We start from the raw sequence: 23,026 nt of genomic DNA on the forward strand, positions 1-23,026 counted from the left end.
CCAAAAGTACATTATTTATTTTAATTTAATCAAAATGTCAAAAATTTTAGACTTAAAAAGCTCATATTTTTTTACTGAATTAACATCTTGATACATAATTTTACTTTAGAATTTCTTATATGCACTTTTATATTGTGGTATTTGTTAAACAAATTGAAATTGTCTTTTTAATTAAAAATGTAATGAATTTCATAGAGTGTAATAAACTTATGTTTATCTCCTTTTATGAGAATAATGTAATAAGTATTGGAAATATTATAATCGTATATTTTCTATTATTGTATATGAATTGTAATTATTAAAATAAATATCGCCTAGTTATACAAATTTGTATGATAATAAAATCATTTCTATGAATGATAGTGATTATGCAATATTAAATTATCGTGTAATTGGGTTTTTCTAGAAAATCATTGTGGTGTTTAGAAACAGCTAAAAATATATGAATAGATACTATAACTATTTAATCAAGACGAGTTTGTCAACAAGGGATAAAAATGATAATAAAGATAAAATAAACAAAGTTATATTCCACAAGTTTCCAAAAATATCCACGGCGTAGTTTCCTCTAATAAGCTGACCGAAATCTATGTTCTTATTAACAAAACCTATGAACTAATTTAATAAAAAAAAATAGTCGATTCGTGTTGCTCTAAGTATAATCAATAACTGCCAATCATCTACAAATGCTGGGTTTGAATTCCACTTGATCCTTTATATGTATTTTTAGATCGAAACGAATTGCCCAATTTAAACGAAAACGATAAAAATTAGCTAGTGCATCAATAAATATAAATAAATGTAAAAATAATTAACCACTAAAAATTTTGTCGGCAATTTTCCAAACAAATAATAATAATAACTAAAACGGTGCTAACAATCGATGGATTGTATGTATATAAATATATAAACAGAACAGTTCGTAAACCATTGTAAAGTAAAGAAATTAGAAGTTTTGCTGGCAATACCTTGAGCACCTGGAGATTGGAAGCGGCGCAGGGTGCAAACCAGTTTCAAAAACAGAGAAAACAACAAAATACGCACACGTTAGTCAGTTCAAAATAATAATAATAATAAAAAATAATAGAAGAGAGGTTGTTGCATTTCCATAGTTCTTTAGCTGATTTGCATATAACAACAAAGTAACAACAATAACAAATACATGATGAAAAGAGATTCAAAAGAGAGGGGGGATATTAGAGGGGGACACATAAACTAAGTCACATTGAAACAACGAGAGCACATTACATTTAGAACACATATTTCATCGGGGACACCGATGGACGGATGCGTTACGGATCGGATGCCGAATATCCTGCAAATCTGGATTTATGGGGTCACATTAACAAGGAATTAAATGCCCCTACGCCAACCTCAATAACTTAATAAACACGGGGCTTTATGAAGTAGGAATGGATGGATTTATTACAAAGCAAACCCCGGAGGCGGCGGTCACTAATCCAACCCGAAGGCCGTTCCATTATATCACATTACACGGGTAAAACAACTGAAGGCACTTTATTCGACAAGATCCACGACGCATCCGTTCCCTTTGAAGGAAACAGAACAAAAATATAATAATAATAACATCAAACCTTCGGGATAAGTGGTTATTAATTAGATCTAAAGGATTGATGGGATATGGGAGATGTTCTTACAGATTTATATATATATATTTTTTTGTGGTTAGCTGAAATGATCTTAAGGAATATTAATCGAGCGTGTAGATGGTGAAGGGCTGTTCTGTACTCACCAAATCTGAGACCAGAGGAATCGATTTCCTCCTGGGTCGAATGTCGGGCATACTGTCGATGTTACTGTAAAACGGATTATCTCCGGGATGCCTGAAATCAAACGAAAGCCATATTAAAACTTGAACAGAGGAACGTAAATAATATCTTAAATAAATTTGCCACGCGGGAAGTTTTGGAGGAAGGTCTTTGGCTTCTATGGTATTTTCTGTGTTACTTGAGGCTATTCCGTTAACTTTGCTCTGTACAATGAAACTTTCCCATTCCGATGTATTGCATTTCCTGTTACACACTGGACATTTGTTAAGTCCAAATAATATATCTTTGTTCTGATGCTTTCGTGGATCTTTGGGGTCATGATCCACCAAAGCACAACTTCAGAGGCTATATATACCAATATAGTCTTCATAAAAAAAATCGTTTTCAAATAAACAAAAAATGTAAATAATTGTTGATAAATGTAAATGTTGAATAATAAAAATAAAAAATTTCTAAACAAACTGAAATTCAGCAAAATAAAAACTACATACAATTATTGTATTATTTATAATTTCCATGATATAATTATTTATTTCTGTATGTATTTAGGATTCTCGATAAGTCCGGTTTCAAACAGTTCTTTATCCTGACTATGCAAGGTATTGCTGTAATAAATTGTAAAAATGACTCGCTTAACGAAGGACGTTTCACATAACGAGTGACGAGGAAAGGAGAAGTCTCAGATTGTGGGACTGCTACATCATTTTTAAAACTTGTGTTCAAATATTATTTGTATTTTTACAAGAATAAGTTTTATAAATTAGAAAACTATTTTATTCTATATCATTATAATTACCAGTAAATTTTAAAGACATACACTAATAATTTCTTTAAAATATTTAATGATATTCGATAATAATTACCTATAAAAATGTAACTTGTGTTTTCCCTATCAGCTCTGTTTCTTATTTTTTTTAACTATTTTTTTAATAAATTTTGCTTTGTTTACTATTTGAAGATAATTCTTTAAAAAATGAAATAATTATGTAATAAAACTGTTTAATATGATTATGTAAATCTTAATAAATACACAATTCAAACAACTATATTTTTATATAGTTTTAAATTAAGATTAATAAAAAGTCTTCAAACTAAATCAAAATTAAATTTTATAAAATGTTTAAGCAAATTTTAATTACATGTACATTTTTAGTATTCCACTAAAATGAAATTAGTTACCTCAATCTGGAAATTACGAAATTCTTTTAAATTAATTAGAAATTGCGATTATATCTAATGAAAAATGTTGAAACTAAAAAAATAGTTAAAGTAATTAAAATGAAACTGTTTAGCATGTCTATCTTGATCTTAATTATATATACTATACCATTGCCATATTAATAAATTAAATTAACTTTTAGTTACAACAATACATAAATAATAAAATTTATTTTAATAGTTATATATTAATGTTATATCTATATTTAATTAATGTTGTTGGAATAATAAAATATATGGACCACTAATTGTAATACACTAATTATAAATAGTCAAAAACTTTTGTATTAGTTATATTTTTATTTGCTTATGTTTAACCGTTTTAATAAATATTTGTATTGTTTATTAATTTTATAAGGAAAAATGTACTAACTATATTATAAGGATAAGCAAGATTTTACAAAAAAATACATATTGAATAACTTCAATATTATACAACAAGTATAATTGAAAATCGAGTAGAAAAAAATAGATGATACTGCTCTTTGTTTTATTCTCTGAAGATTGAGTACGAGAGTACATGTTGAAGTAGATAAAAAATGAAAGGAAAAACGGTTAGAAGCTTTTAAACTAATGCCCGAGTGAATGTGGCAGATTTGTGCTGCAGGGAGTTTGGAAGATCAGAAGGACATGTTGGCGTAGCTAACGTGATGCCTTTTGGAAGCAAAGGAAAAGGCTCGAAACAAAGGATCTCAGATACACGGATGGAGTTGATTTCTTTTGCATACGAATGAGCCGTATTGGAAAACTTGGAAACCGTGTATATTGTAAATTAAATCCCTGAACAAATTAGGAGTGGAATAAAATATCATAAAAATAAAATACAACGTAAACAACACACAAAAAACAAACTTAATTTCCCCAAAGAATTGCATCATTCTGTCCGTAAATTTTTAAAATACTTTCATTTGAATGGAGATAAAAAAATCTCAATGGAATAATAAAATATCATCTCTAACTAAAGTATTATATCAAAATAATATTTTCTGTTCTAAGTCGATATGATTTTTTTTTATAAAATCATATCTTTCTTTTTGCTAAAAATAAATATTTAAAAAAATATAAAGTACTGGATACTAAACTCGAAACAACGAAACATTCGTTTAGAATAATTTTAAAAATATTTATTTTTATTCATTTTAATTTTTTTTTTTACATAAATTAAAATAAACATTATTGACAAAGTACATGAATTTTATTCAAAATATGTAACTTTTTGTAAGAAGTAAAATGCCATTTAATGTATATAATTTAGATAAGAAAAAAAAATCAATGAATGATTGCTATTTGTTCTTTTGTGATTAATTAAATTTTGTAATGAAACAAACAAATCTTAAAGCAATAAATAACTTTACCCATCAGTCCGACGTGATTAATTGCGCTTGGATTACGAAAATATATACCGTTAAGACATCGTGAAAGAATGTTACAAAGGAAATTCAATAAAATTCATTGAAATAAAATTTTACCGTCCATTCATATCAAATTATATCAATAGAGTTTGAAGTTGAGTTTATCATTTATCAGTTTTGACAGACGGTATAAATGTGTTTTTAAATCGAATAACATAAATATTTGTATAATAATGGAAACTGTTGCATCATTTATCAATTGAGTCTACAAAACTTGTAATTTTGATTGAATATAAGACACATTTTTTATCGTATATATATAAATTAGGGCGACTAATAGCCGAATGGTTAACTCGCCCTACTCACGATCGATGAACAATGACAGTGTTTAGGATAGCAGCAGATTCACAGTGAAAGGAAATAGTGGAATCGCAGAGCAGAGCAATATACTACTGAAGGTAACCTACAAGACGACAGCCAACCTACAAATTAAAAATCATCATAATGGTAAGTATCCTACCTAATGTCAACCGCGATCTTAAATTTACTCAATGTTCACATTGATGAACAGATGTGAATAAAATTATACGACATAAAAAAAAAATATAAATTCGTTCCAAGTATAAATGTATGTTGCAATTATTTCTTATCCTATAACTTAAGTACGTTTTATACAATAGTGTATCTTCTATATTGGTGCGTCTCATATATTTGATTGGTATTTAAAATACGGTTTTTGAATAGCCTAGACTTAAAATATAAAAAACTGAAATTAGTTGTAAGGTTTTAATTTAGGAAAATTTTTAGTTAATTTACAAAATCCACAGAACGTATAAATAAACATGACTACCATATTTCTTGCATAGCTTGATTAAGATTTTGGACAAATATTATCAAGATTGTATCCAAATTATTAAATTGAAGATACGATGATGAAAAGAAAACCAAATCACAGCTTGCTTTATTAAATCAATTCATAAATATCTTCAATAACCTGAAGATGTAAATTTAAAGGGTACAAAGAGAAGAACGAATAATTTGGTTCATTATTTATGCTCTAAAGACGATTAAACCCAACTTTCTATATAGTGAGAGTATTTTATATTTTTTTTTATATAAATTTAAAAATTATAAAAGTACCTTTTCTCTATTCTGTGTGAAAATTAGTAAAAAAAAATAAGATTCCAAAACTCGATATCGTCACTCGTTATACGAAACGTCACTCGTTAAGTCGTAATATTTTGTAAATCAATGGGCATTATACATAAAAAATACGGTAATCGATATATGTGAAGTCTGAGATCATAAGATTTAAAAATACGTTGCGATCTTACACAACAGATCTTATTTGTTGTTAATAATGACTTATATAATTTTATGATTTTTATAATAAATTAATTAAATGTTATAATAAATATTGGTTAAAATCCGAATTGTTCAATTCGGATTTTAACAAATACTAATAGATATATTAATGTACTCACCCATTTCCTCTGCCTGCAGAGTCTCCACCCAGGCCGGTTCCATTCTAAAAAAAAAAACAAAAAGCAAAATGAAAAATAGACAATCAAAACAATTTATTGAACAACAATGACACAATCAACAATAAACAATTACAAAATATATTACAATTCATCACACCAACAAAAAAATATCACTAAACAATAACAATAATAGTAATAATAATAACATCATAGTAAGAATAACAGTATTGTTTCATCGGGTGAAATAGCGTCACAATTAGTTATTATCTCAGCACAAAATTTGTTTCAATTGGTATTGTATAATATATAGATTTGTATATAACCATTCATTTCATTTTTGTCATTTATTTAAATCTGTTCCAAAAAAGCTTCTTCATCTAAAAACCCTTGTATAAGCGTACACAATTAGTATACAATACTGCTAAGTACATCAATACAGACTAGTGTGAAATTAGTATGCCAAGTACACTTGCTACAAATTCCGATGGTCTCGTGGTGTAGTGGTGCTGGCATAAAATGGAATCGCTGTTTATATTAAAACGCCATCATACCAGGAACTTCGCTAAATATACAAATAACCCGATTGGAAACTTTTGTCAACCAAATTATGGACAAAATTTGTTAATCTGCTCGTGAAAGCGATTCCACTTTGCTGCTCAAACACTTTCCAAACAACAAAGCCAATTACAATTTTTCACATTGTGCAAACGCGTTAACCTCTCTTTTGTTTTTCATTTGTTCGCAAGACTGAAGCGAAATAGAATTCATGTTGTTCGATAGAAAGTTAACATAGTTTAAATGTAATTTTATCAATACTCTATTCATTCTTAATATTTACGTTTGACTTTTAGCCCTTCATTTTATTATACTTATTTATTTTTCGTATTGTGCAGAAATCATATATTATAAATAAAATGTAAATAAGAAAAAAATAATTAATTCATAAATTGTAATAATATATAATGCAATTCTGTAAAATCTCGAGTATAATGCGCACAATTTATAAAATAGGTGCGTATTTTATAAGTTGATTGTTGATGTTTCTCTTCATTAAAAAAATATTTGTTGAAAAATAATTATTGATAAGCTATGTCTATTATATAATAATTTTGTTTTTATTAGAAATTTTCAGGGTAAATTACACAAGTGCCCATTATATTCGAGATTTTTTTAATAAGCATATAATACCGTATTATTACTTTTGAATAATTTAAAATTATATTGATTAAATAATTGTAATATTCTATAATCATGTAAATTAAAGTAATGATAAATTTCAGTTTATAATGAAAAAAATATTGTAATTATATAATCATTGATTTATTTTCATTATAGTTTATGCATATGTATTCCACGTTGACTTTGTATATAATCTAAATGCTAAGGGTGATTTAAAGCTTGCACTAAAATGCATGTCTAATCCACGAATACTTTACTTGAAAGGTTAGTTACATCTTTGGTATTTAGATATTGTCTCTGGTGATATACAATAGAATATCATATTTCTTTGAGAACTAAAATAAGTAAACGAATATTCATATATCAAATATAAACAAATGATTTTAAAGAAATAAATTTGATTTAGAAATATGATTTTTGTATCATTTGCATATAAGTTAAAACACTCTAGGTGTAAACACTCAAAATATTAAAGCAAAATGAGGTCAGTGGAGGAAGTTTAAAAAAATGGCACTCTCGTGTTAACTGACTCATTACAAAGAACAATGAGGCCACTTGGCGCCAATTTTTGAACTAAATAAGCACAACAAGTAGACTGTTATAGCAGGGTGAATAATAACGACATCTTTACATACCAGAGTGTATTTAGATGAGCTTTTTATGTAAAAATATTAATAATAAAATGAAGGGTGGACGCGCTACAGAAAACAAAAATCCTACAAATTCGCGCTCGATTTGTTTCTAATTGCAGTTGGCTTCTTTGCGTTGCATTCCTATAAAATTTCCTAACTATCATCTACGATGATTGGTGCAGTTCATCCTACACATATATCTTTATATTATATAATATGTTCATTTTAGGAGTGATATGAAACATGATGATATAATATGCTGTATGTTATATACTTAGTAAATTCACAATTATATGATATGATATGGAGAAGTTGAGAGTATGCGTTGAATATGCTAGAAATTAGGGTTTATACAAGAAACGAATTTAGATTATCGTATATGAAAATCGATTTTAACCGGTTATTTTGTTCGAATAAATCAAAAACGGATAAAAATCGACAAACCCTGATAGAGATTTTAAAACATCCGTTAATTATTATACCGGACGAGAGGATGATACGAAGAGTTTAGTGAACGATAAATGAGTCGTTAATGCTTTTGAAAGCGTAGGAAGTGTATACAATATATTGTTCCTATAAAATTGACATGTTTTCATTGTATTAGCATTCCATTAATTATTGTACTATGTATGTAAAAAATAGAAGTATTCAAAGAGGTCCAAAAGGACGCAAAAAAATATCATACAATATACGTAGTGGTATACGCTTTTCTTTAGGATGTTGAACATTCATAGTTTTAAACACATTACGTTGCTACATTAAGTTTCCTTTTCATTTTTTTTTTCATTCTATCGAAGCGTTACATCTTTCATTTTCGTTATTCGAAGCTATTACATTTTTTGATTAACTTTCGTTGTAGCACATATATTAGCTTTTTTTTTATAGAAACCCTGTGTAAGCTACATTTTTTAAGTTTTCACGTGAATCTCGTAAAACTTTTGCATCATTCCTAGCATACCAACCTTTTCTTTTTCAGTAGTTGTCTCCGCCGTTGTTATCTTCTCTTTCTCCTCTGCTTTCCTCTCCTTTAAAGCTTTAAGCAATTTCCATTTACTTCCTAGTGGTCCTGAATCTTTGCCATCTTCCTTGGGTTCTTCTTTACTGACGCTGACAGGCACATCGATTTTAATTTTGGGTACTTCGCTGGGAATGATTTCTGGCTTTTCGAATCTAGGTTCAGTAAGTTTACAACGTGCAAACTCATCGGCAATTGCGGTTTCAGCTTCTTCAAATTCGCTTATACTGTGATGTGGACTGTCTGGTCCTGATGTTGCCCCAGAAGAAGCGTCTTCGTCCTCTACTTCAACCTCTTCTTCGCTTTTGTATTCTGGTTGTTCTTCTGGTTCCGAAACTTCTTCGAACATATCAACACCGCGGGCTTTAGCTGAAGCTAAAACATGTATCTCGTTGTCGCGTTCATCCAAAACGCTTTCAACTACTTTCGCTGACATCCGCAACTCTCTTAAAACAAAAGACATTTTTTCCTTTACTTCTTCGTCTGGTTCCATAAGCTCGTTCTCCTCTTCTTCTTGCAACGGAGCTCCCATTTCTGTCTCGAGTGCTGTTTGACGTTCTAATTCCTCCAATTTCTTCAACTCGTAACAGTACCACTCGTCTTCGCTGTCTATACTATCTTCGGTACTTTGTCGTCTTGATGATACTCTTGAAGTACTTCTCCAAGAGTGCGTGCTTCTATTATCTTCATCCATCATACCTGGAATCTCCAAACTTTGTTGATGCCTGGACATCCTTCCGTAGTGCATCCGAAAGCTGGAAGCTGGACTACCCTCCACTTCGTTCTTAACATTTTCATGACTGTTTGTACTTTCAGTTGATACTTGTTCACTCAGAACAACCTTTTTCATAGGTTCTGGTTCCTTTATTTCCACCACTTCTTCAATACTTTTCTCCTCTCCTTGACTATTATCCTCCAAATCATCAGTAATCGAAGAAGATGTCTGCCGTTGTCGGTATTTACCCAAAGCTCTTGAAACTGCAAATTCCATTGAAGCTCCTCCCAAAGTTACCGGCGGAAAACTTTTATCACTGCAAGCTGAATCCTCGCTCTTATCTGAAGTTTTCTTAATTTCTCCAACTGTTACAAAAATACTACTGGAACCGCTACCAGTACTTTTCCCTGACACTTCTTCATCACCTCCCAAATGATCGGACACATCAGTATCTTGATCCGTTTTTGGAGTTGTTGGTTCTGTTGGTAGTGGCATCGGCGATAACATTTTGACCTGCTCAAATTGTGGAGGCGATGGTGTTAATTCTTTCGGCCTTGGTACGGCTACTACTCTCTCAAATTCGATAGGACATTCCGAGAATACACTATAGCTATCTTCACTTCTTTCATCTTCTGAAACCATTGAACCGGCACGGTTAATGCTCCATTCATTCTCTGATTGTTCAGGATCTGATAGCGACTGTGCGCTGTGATAATTTTTCCGTTTCGCTTTTTGTAGTATACCAGACACCGTAGAAACTATCTTCTTTTTCTTTCGATGGAAAAGGGATTTGCTTAATGGGGATTTATGTGGTTCAGGTTCTTCTAATTTACTGTTTCCTGGCAAGGAATATGATCTGTGACGTTTGGATAGATGCAAATCAGGGAGCCAATGGGAAACGGAATTCATTGCTGATTTAAGGGTGTTGCCACGTTTAAATTTCTTGCTAGGTTTATGCTGTAGCTGGGATTGGCTTGGTTGAGGATCGTTTATATTTGATGATATTGATAAGTATCCTGACTGCGATACTATCACTGAATCGTAGTACTTGCTTTGCTCTTGTTGGACTATGTATTCTGGCACGTTGCGATTTCGTAGGTCGAGTTCCAGATAAGGCTTCTCTTGTCGCTGTCTTCGTTGATCAAGGTAAGGAGAAAATCCGCTTTCCGCAGTTTCCATGGAACGAATAGAACTCGATGTGCTTGCGCTGTCAATTGGATATTGGGGTTCGCCACCTGGGCAGTTCAGCCAGTTGGCAGGATCATTATAGTCGGCGTTTGGTAGTTGAAATACGGCAGGTTCGTAGCGACTTGATGTGGGATAATAGGATAAGGCATCTGTAATGTTGCCAGTTGGGAACATTGTGCGTTGCATGGCTGTTTTATAACCGTCGTGATTCTGTAATGTAGGTGGAGGCTCAGTTCCATTGCTCGTGGAGTACGATCTGCTCAGGGACTTCTTGCGAATTGCATGCGCGTCTTCGTTGTTTTCGTAAGGCTCGACTAAGTCGGGATATTTGATGGGATTCATGTAATCTGCACTGCTGCTGGTGTATACCGAAGTGTAAGTCTCCTGCCGATTGCTTCCTGCCACCGAGTAGATTGCAGGCTGCTCATTGCGGCTCATGTACTCCGTCTTCGGATGTTTGTTCTTCATACGTGGGCTGACGTTGATGTCGGATGCCGGTGCCGGAGCTGGAACGAAATTTCCATATCCCTGGATTCCAGCTTCCATGCTGCACGGTGATTTAACTGTAGTGAAAGCAGACAAATGATGACCACCTGGAAGGATGGAGCTGCAGACTGGGACTTGTATCGGCGCGGTATCGGCAAATGTAGTAAATTGAATGGGATTTGGGGAAGGGACTCGGATTTTATCTGAGAGGTAATTTAGTGTTTGTGGTTTATTCGCCGGCGATCCAGGAGATTTTTCCATGCTTGACCAACCGCTCATTGACGATAAACCAGAATCCGATTTTGCTGTGTTAATTGAGGTCTTGCTGCGTTTTGGGGATGTTTTCTTAGGGCTTATGTGATCTTGGCTAGTAATTGACTTGGGCATTTCAGTGCCGAGGAAGACTGGACTAGGACCTGCGTGTGGACCGGGCACTACTGTACTTATGGGCATCAAGAACGTCTCACAGACATCTTCTGGAGCAGGTGGTGGTGGACTCGGAGATCCTTTAGAATCTTCAACGTAACCATCCTGTCTTGTGCGTACGCTGCTGACTGACAGTGCTGGAGACTGGGCACGTTCGGATTTTACATTAAATATTGATGGAGTGGAAGCATGGACTGTTTCATAAGGCATCGCCATCATTTCATTATAGCTGCCAGCGTAGAAAGGATTTTTTGAGATGAAAGGATTATGGGAGGCAGCTTCGGCAGCTTCAGCATTGTGGACTGCAGCGCTGTATGCCAATCTTCCAGTGACTGTAGTATAAGGTGCATTGCAGGAAGCGACCTCCAATTGGCGACGCCTCGGAGACGTCGGCGTCCTCATTCCCGACGCTAATGTTTCCGCAACTTCGTTATCACTTTCCGTCACTGATAGTCTCGAGCTCGGTCTGTTAGAATACACTGATATATCGGTTTTTGCCATCAGCATCATTTCCTCTTGATCTCTCACATTGCCAGTGAAGCTCCAATTATCCTTCTCCTCGGTCTTTTCCTCCGTCTCCGTTATTTCTTTGTCGCCGCTGCCATGGGGAGACTCTAACAGTTTTCTCTGAAGCTGTTTAATGTTAATTGAATCCTGCTGGAGTTTAGTGCTCAGCCTGTCCAACTCGTTCAGCTTCTCAATGGTCACGTGATCTATTGAGCCGATCCTCGATAATTGGGCTATGTCTTGTTCGCTAACGCAAGGCGAATTACCGCGGTAATCCTTGTAATCCATCGCGCTGTAAACATCTCTATTGTCCTCGATCTGCCTTAATTCATTTTTGTCATCCGCCTCCTCCTGTTCCTCTTCCCATATCATGCCTAGCTGCGATTGCTTTGCCTCGGGTCCAACCAAATCCTCACGATAAGCTTGATTGAGGCTCCTGTAAAACGCCTCGTCCGGTGCATTCATCTCGTCCATCTCCAAGTCAATCTCCTTAATCTGCATAGGACCAGTTACATCCACGCCCTCTTCCAGACCATCCTCGACGGTGCCATTTCCCAGTATCTCTCTTATGACCTCCAACTCCCCCATCCTTCCATCTAATAGAGTGCTTCTCTCCTCCCTGCTGCCTCCAGATGTGTAAAAATCCAACAACTGCGCAATCACGCTCTGCTGCTCGTAGAGAAGACTCTCCAACTTTTCCAGTCTCTCCCACATCTTGATGTACTCCTGCGACAATAGATCCAAGGCGCGCCAGGCATACTTCAACTCGGTCTCCAAAATATTCAACCGCGTTCCAAGTCTCTCCATGTAGTCACTAATAATATAGTCCACGTTTGGATCGTAGTTCTGTGGCATCACAGCCGACATGCTGGCGCCTTCCATCATATTCCTCTGATCCTCCATTTCAGATCTGATATGTTATAATCGAAAATAATATGGAAAATTCGTTGCACTGGACATTTAATCTAGGTGGTATTCAGCGAATGCCTCGAGCTCGTTGGGAATATCGCCCTCTCCCTACCATCACCCTGCATATTAGCGCGGGTCCTCATTTTCTTAAATTAAACACTAGCACGGACACTTTATTATTAAATTCATTTCACAGCGACGAAAATGTTACTCAAGTCCACTCTCAGTCACGTTTCTCTTTATTTTCTGTTTTTTAATCCTTGAAAGTCCTCACTCGATCTGCAAAAGAAACAACACAAGCTATTGCCATTTTCCTTGCCTTGCAGATCCTCATTAAATTCGTTCCCATTTTATATCTGCACGAAGGAGAATGAGCAAAATAACACGAATATAATCAACATACTCTTAACACATGTAATTTGCTTAATCAAGAATAATCAAGATTAAAACACCCCTTTCATACCTGGTTCAAACTAAATTAGCGCTAAAGTAATGACAACAATTTGTACAACTAGTTAATATATATAGAAACAATTTTATTTCACTATTGTCATTGTGATGCAAAGTTTTTTATGGTCGAAGGCGAAAGAAGAATGAAAAAGGAAAAGGACAATGTCGGCATTACCATTCAAATATTCAACGATAAAAATGGAATGATCGCAAGTCAGGAGGTATAAGAAAAGGGAAGAAGATGAAGAAGAGGTTGGAAGTATTGATTTCCTCGGAAGTGCGACTGACCTCGGCAGGAGTTTCGGCTCCAATCTCACAGGTGCCATAAATCATACGGAACTTTACGATATGCTCTTTCTCGTGCGAAACAAAAACCTTTAAGGACGAAGGCTCGTTCGACGCCTGCAAAACATTTTCCCACCGTAATTCCATTAATCACATTACAAACATGACGCGTTCGCGTTTTCCATTATAAAAAAAAGAAGAAAAAGGAGGATAAAATTGGAATCGGCTGCTTGCATATTCGCAGTCACGATAAAAAAAGACTGCATGAAATCCAAGCGAAACTCGGAAATGGTAGAGAGATAAAAGTGGATAATAATTACGGGCTTGTAAACGGGAAAAGTGTAGAGAGAAAAACTGAAATGAAACAGAAAATTATTTTACGCCAAGTAAAATACGAGTGAAAATATAAAAAGGAAACTGTTTCGTTTATTGAATTTTACCATTTTTTAACTGTAATTACTGAATACGGTATTTGAAATTAAATTTAATTAACAACATCAAAATAAAAAGAATTTAATTAATTAAGTATTATAAAGTAGGGAGGGAGAAAGGGCTTATACAGAATAGGACTTTGAAAATTGTTCCTAAACTTGTTTGGTGACTGTTGAAAACCCACAATGAAAGTCGAGTTCAGGAATGCTCTTATGTGACAATGCGTCTGCTGACAAAGCTTCAGTTGTTGAGACTAACCTAACCAAAAGTCGCTTTGAAGTACTTGGACCTAGAAACCAATGTCTATATTTGATAAAGGTCTGCCTTTGTGATGAACTAAGTTCACGCTATTTCTCGCAAAATTAAATTGTAAAAACAAAAGTAAGTAATTTGAAGTTAGGTAAGAAACTAAATTTAAAAACTTTATATGTAACCATTGGTAATACTTCATAGAATAAACAAAATTTTGCTTAGATTTAGTATTTAGATTTTAGATTTAGAATTTAGTAAGCAATAAAGTTATGTCATCTTAGTTATACTTGGTATTATCGTATTATAGTAAAATGTAGAAATTCTAACAAACGGAACCTAAAATTACATAAGTTAAAGTTAATTATTTGGAACAAAAGTTAAATAGTAACAATAGTAGATAAGAATGTAAAATACTATGCAATTTTAGTATAACATATATGACATAATATGAACTGTAAATTAAATGTTTTTAAAAACTTTATCGCAATGTATTTTAATTCATAAAGAAGTTCCTTAGTGTCAAAAAAAAAATTACAAGTTATTTTCTAAACAAAAAAGCTCATCTGTAAGATAAGTTCAAAATTCCTAAGTTTGTTATTACAAAGTTTGTTGGTTGGAGTTTTACTGCTTTTTCATATATATATATATACATAATGTCATTAGACTTTGAAGACGTTGCGGCATGTGTGTGTGTTTTTGTGTGCGTTTCAGGCAATTACCAACCGACCCCCTCGACTTTAAGAGGCCACCCCCGTGTTCTATTTCCGGTACACGACGATTCCCAAGTCGATCGATACCTTGATACCATATACACATTTACGCTGAATTATGTAAAGAATCCGCAGAGGGAAAGAACCGAACGAGAAAGAAAATGTCAATCTAGCAATCTGCCCGAAAGCAAAAGAAAATCCCATTAGCTGAGCCGCAATAAATAAATAAATTTGTAATTGTAATTTACGTCCGAAAGAAAACCCTCGGCCAAAATACGAGGCTATTAATGAAAACACCCATAAATTTCCTATAAGCAAAATCGATCCTAGCTTGTCGCTTTTGAATAAAATATTAGTTACATTATGCTCCTTCCATTAAAAACAAATTACCTACACATTTTTCACAGCTACGTTATGAACACGCGCAAAAACTCTTACTAACGCACTCTTTTCCGCCTTCTGTGGAAAAGATATTATGTCTAAAGAGTAGGAATAAGATGCTTGAGTGCCGTATTAAGTTCAAATTGGGGTTTATGGGAAGTATAACCAAATATGGGGTATTGTCCTTTTTACTATGGATGCTCATCTTTCAGTACTATATATTCCTGTTATTCTAGCTTTGAGTATTTGATCGATACCTTTCGAAGTAAATCGCATAAGGCTTACGGAAGGATCAATTTTATTATTTCAGAGTTGTATTTCTGAAACTTGTGCTAGTATTGAACTACGAAGACTTTGGTTAAGCTTAGAGCAACAAGTTTCTACATGAATTATTATATTAGATTACTATAATAATAGGAAGCATTTTTCGGACTTCCATGCATCTTTTTACATTAGAAATTACACATTTATGACATCAATTCATGGAGATTTATTATAAGAATTTATATTATATATTATTACACAAGACTTACCACAACTCTAAATCGATTTTACTCCTAATTTAAGATCAGAAAAATAATATAATAAACAACTTTAAATTATTGTATAATAACTATAAAAAAATGTCATTTTATTACAATTCTAGAATTTTATTTTGATATATTAGTTGTTTCATGAACTGAAATTGAAAACTAACATTATCTCAATGATGGGTAAGATGTCACAACCAGAGGATACCTTTATTAGGACTTCAAAGAGTATATATTCCAGGAATGTCTGGATAGGAAATAAAATATTTAAACACTACCAAAGTTATATTTTATATAAATAAAATATAATTAAATTAAAACCATACTTTTTGTTATTTTTATAACATTTTATATTTAAGTGTACCATTATTTAATAAAATCTTTTCTGAATCTAGGTTATTCAAGATTATTATAAATGCATGAATAAAGCATATATTATTCAGAATTTTTAAATAAATTAAATTTACAATTATAATTCCAAGATAATTAGATATTATGCTGCAAAAATGTACATTAAAAATTTATTAAATTGAATGAAATAAAAAGTTTTGTGCCTTTTTCGTAAGATGTCTTTTGTAAGCCATATCTCACGATGTATACGTTGCATCTTGTCATTATCTACTGCGACATAACATTTTAAAAAAGTTCTATGACAGTTTTGTGTGTTAGAGAAAATTCGATACATTCTTCAGTACCTACGATGAAGGGGAAAAGAGGAGCAGACGGCCAAAACACATTTTGTTGTTTATGAACCCAATACAGTATCGAGTGCAATAGCAAAGCGTTGGTTGCAACGATTCCGTTCTGATAATATGGACGTTGAAGATGAGACATTTCTGGTAGGTCAATCGTCGAAAATGTTGATATAATCATGGAAATCATCGAGTTGGACCATCATGCGAGCACTTATTCCATTGCCCAGGAACTGAAGATTAGCCAAAAAACAGTTTGGAACCATTTTCATAAGGCTGATCTCAATAAGAAGCTCGATATATGAGACAAAACGCTCAGAATATAAATAACATTATATATTACATAAATGCAATAAGTTCATAGACTAATAAATTTAAATTTCGGTTAATAAAAGTTTAGATGTATTTTTCAATATGATGCCGTACACATTTTTAGCATATTCGATTTAAATACGTTAACTAAACGCTTACCATAGCTAATTTTATTCTAAAACTTGTAGTAAAAGGATAATTTTAGCAGAATTCAACTAATTAATATAATACGTTTTCTAAATACATTGATGTATGTATACGTGAATAAAATCATTGAATATATTTAATTAAAAAAAAAAATATAAATATGTATATGAATACACAATAGAAATAACCTCATAAAACATATGACTGTTTTATATTTGTGCCATTTTTTGTACTTGTTTCGGAATTTACAGTGTATAGTAATGGTACTGATTTCAATTCCGATTATGACCGCAATACAAATAGATCGGGGCACTATTGTTTTAAAACCGTTTTACTGTACTAATTTGCGTGCGGACCGAAATTGCAGCAAAAAGTCTTCCATTAAACAACACGTTTGCTGGCCTTCCAATTTGCCGAATGCATTCATTTGATTTTCCGCATACGCGGTAACAAATTTCGAATCGAAATTTCCTGCCACTAAACGCATTCATCAAATCGTTATTTAAACGTCGATTGTTTATTCGTCATTTCCAGTGTTACCATTAACGTTCTCCCTGTCAAGTGATTTATTCACATAAGCATAGCAAGAAAAAAATATATATTTAGTTGCTATACTGAAGATATTCGATTTACAGAATGACTAATACTCACAATTTGTACTAATTTAAGATAAGATGTGCATATTATAGTCGCATAAGTACATGACATTCACGTTTCATTTTACTAAAAGTTTAAGTTAAGTTACTTAATAATTATTTTATGTAGTTTAGCATCAAATATTAAAACTTGTGATTGCGTATTATACGCGAATCTTAATTGTATCAGAATTTCTCGCTCTAAATTGCGTATTATATTCAAGTTTGAAGGTATTAAGTTATTTTTTTAGTTAAAAACCTGCACCATACGTTACGTTAAGGTTGGGATTAATGAGTATTATAATAGATTGAACAATGGCCAAATTGGATAAAATCTATTAAAAATTAAATTTCATTAATTTATTAATATATCTACCTTATTATACACATCAAACGTTATTGAAGTTCTGTGTATATGTATATTATAATGAAATTTGTAAAATATTAATGAAATTAAATTGTATATATTTAGACAATAGACAATATTATCAGTAGAAAAATACTATAGGGAATCAACGTGAATTAACATTGTTTTAAAAAATGAAGTTTTGTGTGTTAACGTTGATATATAATAGAATGTAGTTGACACGGAAGTCGTAAATAAAACATAAGTCCATTGAGTGGATGTGACTAGTAGTATTGAGCCCAAAATACTGAAGAACTAGGTCTAAACGCCCGTCGACCGTTATAATTTAGCCCAGCTCCTAACAAATCATGTGTCTGTCAGCAAAACACAAAATATTTCTCTCAAGAAACAGCAAAAGTAATATGCTTCAAAATTAACTCAACAAACAAATATATATTTTCTGTAAACATTTCTAGAAAAAACTTGAATTTATTGAGAATAGTTTGTTGAGGAATTAATATCTTATTAACAAATATAATTTTTAAATTGCTGCCCAATAAGGGGGTAAAATATTTATTAGTGTTAATGAGAAGATGAATATTCCAGACAATATTAGTAAAATTCTTTATATTTTTATTAACAAAATTTATTCCGAACAGTTATATTACATATAACTAAACATTCAGATTATATTTTTCTAAACCAGAGAATGAATTTACTGCAGAAAATATTTATAGCTAAGCTATAGAAATTAGTTAATGGATTTGGCACCAAACTATGTTAAAAATTAAGTTACAAATTATTACTTTGTATCAAATTTTAACCACAGCATGTTTGTAAAATGCATTATAAATTAACTAACAATATTTGAATGATGATGCTATATAAAATATTGTTGTAAAGAATTATTAACTTTCAGTTATATATTAACCGCAGTATGGAAATACATACATTATAAACTGTTTATATAAAAATCAGTTAAAAAATTGGCGCCCAACGTGGGGCAAACAATATTATATAAATATTTGTATGTAAGCTATCAAAATATATGATATTGCTTCAGTGCTATTTATCATCGACATATGTTTTCGACTAGTTTTTTAGTGGTAGGTGTATATGAAAACAAATATAAAACTTGTTTTGGGCAAAAATATCAGTTAAATGTTTACCAGATGATGAATATTCCGGATATTATTATTTATCAAATACAATGTGTAAAATAGTTAAATTAAGAATAGTTAACAAATTTGGCGCCCAACGTGGGGCAAACGGTAATATATAAATATTGTATTTGTATGCTAGCAATAACTATATAATTATTTGGTAATAATAAATGATTACCTTGCAACAAACTGTTAACCAGACGATGAACATACCGGAAAATACCGTTTTAAATAACGAAATATTACAGAAGCTAAGATATGAAGCTGCGATCTCAGTGCAACCGAAACGTACAATGACGAATACATTTTTTCCTCATTCGGATGTATGACTCCTTCGTAGTGTGCATAAAGAAGCCAGTGAACTCTACAAACTACAATCTGGCAATTGGCCATAACCAGAAACATGATTTTGTTTAGAGGCATCTTGGGAGCTGTACGTTGGACCCAAGTAGTTTTTCAAAATATAAAATAAAACAATAATATAAAGAGATATAGGAAAGAAATGGTAGGTCATAATGGCGAACGAATCCATTTCATTCTAACACGGCGCCAGACATATAAAACTTTTTCCGTCGAGAACTGCTGCATCTCTGTGTAATCAATACACATTTGCATTTCATTTTGTTATTCATACAAAGTATTATTCAATATTTGATTTGCTTTTGTCTCGCTTTGCATGTATTTACATAAATATTGACGAATTCAAAGATATTTACTAATTTATTTTGACACAAAAAAAGTTTTTACGTTTGTGGTTGGAAGTGGTAATCCCTTGAGATTAAGATCGATATCAACAAACTTTCATAAAACGACTTTCAACTTTCTAACAAGTGTAATTACGTAGTTTTAATTGGCTTGTTTCCAAAAACAAGGGGCAACAGTCGATCTCTAGTTATATCTATAGTTTTAACAATAGAAATTTCGAATCAAAAACTTTCTATCCTCTTCGAATCTTTTTAATACTTGTCATGTAACAAATAACAAATTAAGTTATATTAAATATAAAACTAAATTTTTAACATAGAATGAATATAAGGATAAAACTAGAAAAATAATTATTTTTACATATTGCCTAACAAAAAATAATTAAAGATTTATGTTAACTATAAACTGTGACACAGTAATAATGGATCATACATTTCAATTTGAAGCGCCTGGTTACGTGATCTGCAGACACAAACAGGAATTAGCAGACTATTAATCAATGTAAATGGCTGCTACAACATAGTTAGGTCATACACTGTGAATTCTGTTATGTTGCTCATTTACCTATAGTAAAGTATCTTAATTATAGTCGGAAGCTAAGTCTAGCGATTTGTATATTCATTTATAGACTTTGAAACTACAAACAATCACATATTTAAATGTATCCAACTTTAAAATGCAAACAAATGCATTATTAAATTATTTTTTTTTTGGAATTATTAAATATTGTTTATTTAGTTTATAAGAAATAAATCAAATAATTGATTTCATAAATATTAATTAGATATTGTTGTGTTAAGCAGTGATTCTCAAAGTGGCGGTCGCAAAAAATATTTGGGGGGTCACAGAAAAATTGATGGCAGATCAATCCGTGATGTTGTTCAACACATACCCATTCCTCGGGGGGTCACTTCAATTTATTCAGTGCAAAAGGGGGTCTCGCATAAAAAAGTTTCTGAAACGCTGGTATAAAGTATAAAGGAAGACTTATTACAATGGTAAATGAGAAATTGTGAAATGAAGTCAACAATACCAACCAATAACATTGAATTCATGCGAGAAACGTGCAATAAGAGCATTTCAGTTTCTTCCGAATTCACTCAGTGATCTGTAACAAACAATAAAAGTTGAAGTCCTGAAACAAACTCAAGCGCTCGACAACTGTCTGGGTTATTGGGAGCTTGCAATGAAATGAAATATAGTAAGAGAAGTAAGAAAAGATATAAAAAAAGGAGAAGAAAAGAAACGGAGTCTTCGCCGCTAAATAAATACCAATATTTATTTAATAATCAATATTTAATATCAATATTTATTTAAAAACGATGACAGTCAGCTTCACGGTTCCCAAATCGTTGAAGGATCTCACATGGAAATCCGTAGAGGGTTTTCACCCTCCACGGCCAGTGGTGAGAGGGCTGTGGCCACCGCTTCGCTGCATTACAAAAGAACCGGGAGACCTAAGACCCCGACACGTAACTAGGTTTAGATCTTCGTCGAGTGAATTTTGCATAAGGAATTGGTATACTTGTTGATTTGGTCTAATTAATGCGGTACGATTGCATCGGGAAGGAAAATTGCTGTGAGAGTAGTTTTATGAGGGGGGAAACAAATATACTGGAAACTAATGTATTAAGCTATTAGTTTGGTGTACGTGTGTACACATCCTATGCATAATTCATGGCGTGCTGGACGAACGGGCAGTAACCGCAGCGCCAATTCCACCGGAATAAACACGTTTCCAGAAAATTTATGTAATTAATTTCGAGATATTGTGCCGGACATATTAATTTCCTGAAGGGGTACTCGCTTGCATTTAATCGCATTCAAAAATGGCACTTCAGTGCCATTCATCATCGACAGGTTTTGACCAGCTTTTTTAATGTTAGTTGGATATGAAAAGCAATATACAAAACTCGTTTCAAATAAAATTTTAAAAAAACGTCACAGTCTGATTGAAATATGCACTTAAAAATTTATATGCAATTCATGGTATAGTGTATGTTTGTATAAACTTTTAGTACGTTAGTGTAAACGTACGTAAGAGTGAATTCAAGTACGTACAAACGAACGAATCATAAATACATGAATTTTATATGGGTAAACACATATTGAAAGACAGGACTCACATTGTTCGATAAGGTGTACCAATTATTATGTGCCCAATTAGTATCAGTGCCTTTATAGTATTGGTTAAATTTTATTACATTGTGTAATAAATATAAATTAATACTAGAAGATAGTTTATTATTGAAGTTATTTTGAAAATTACATCTGAAAACTTTATATAGAAAACTTATTATCTTCACTAGAGATGCTATTTTTGGCAATTTATATTCATGTTAATATTGGGAAAATAATATTGTCATGGGGGTTAATCAACGTGACGTCTCTACAGCAGGGTGCCTACGTCTGGCCTTGACTGAGTATATATAGAGCTCATACAAGTCTAGACTGAGTGTAACATACTGAAGTATAGTCATATCAATTTTATTATAACATACTAAAGCTTATTGAGTTTACTACTTCTACATATTATTTCAGCCTTCGTAAACTTCGGAAAATGACTTATACAACTAAAGTCAATTTCACAAATACAATAAATAAAGTTTTATTTATTTTCTATATCCTAATACTAAAGTTTTATTCTTTCATCTGTTTTTCCTCTCGCACGTAAAAATTCCAATTCCAAATCAAGTGGGAATACTACATTTGTCGATACACGTTTGATGTATGGAATATAGAGTTGTTGTGCAACTTTATTCTTTTTATATATGAAAATATTGTTTGAAACATTTATTATTAGTGTATTTCAAAAAATTTTCATTTGTTGTATATGTCATTTAGACATCAACTGTCATTTATATTTCAAATAAAGCAGCTTTTATTATGTGCCCAATGGCGTAGGCTAAATCAAGAAGAGAGGGGAGAAAAGAAAACGAATTATGAGAAGGAAACATTTTTATTATTGTAAACCTGAGTAAGGAAATGCGTCCTACGCTTCTTCTCCCTAGGCGCTAAATGAACCCATCCTAAATTAACCTAGATAGCGTTGCTTATGTAACGGCTGGAAGGGTTTTCCCCCAGA

At 32.2% G+C, this 23,026-nt stretch overlaps 1 protein-coding gene across 20 annotated transcripts in view; it reads right to left on the reverse strand.

Annotated features, from left to right (window-relative positions):
• Positions 1-23,026, reverse strand: part of LOC108564037 (protein unc-13 homolog B) — a 259,117-nt gene that overhangs the window by 19,228 nt on the left and 216,863 nt on the right. For 8 of the 20 annotated variants that reach the window (XM_017922922.1, XM_017922923.1, XM_017922920.1 and 5 more), the window contains 3 exons: positions 5,845-5,888; positions 1,754-1,844; positions 969-977 (listed from right to left, as the gene is read on the reverse strand). In XM_017922922.1, the coding sequence (XP_017778411.1) occupies positions 969-977; positions 1,754-1,844; positions 5,845-5,888 (144 nt within the window). Of the gene's footprint in view, positions 1-968; positions 978-1,753; positions 1,845-5,844; positions 5,889-8,617; positions 13,181-20,978; positions 21,313-23,026 lie in introns of those variants that run through there. The other 12 variants (XM_017922910.1, XM_017922916.1, XM_017922911.1 and 9 more) reach the window with 3 other exon arrangements.

The sequence above is a fragment of the Nicrophorus vespilloides genome, unplaced genomic scaffold (assembly GCF_001412225.1).
Source record: "Nicrophorus vespilloides isolate i.1.1-1 unplaced genomic scaffold, Nicve_v1.0, whole genome shotgun sequence".
In the NCBI taxonomy this organism is placed as follows: domain Eukaryota; kingdom Metazoa; phylum Arthropoda; class Insecta; order Coleoptera; family Silphidae; genus Nicrophorus; species Nicrophorus vespilloides.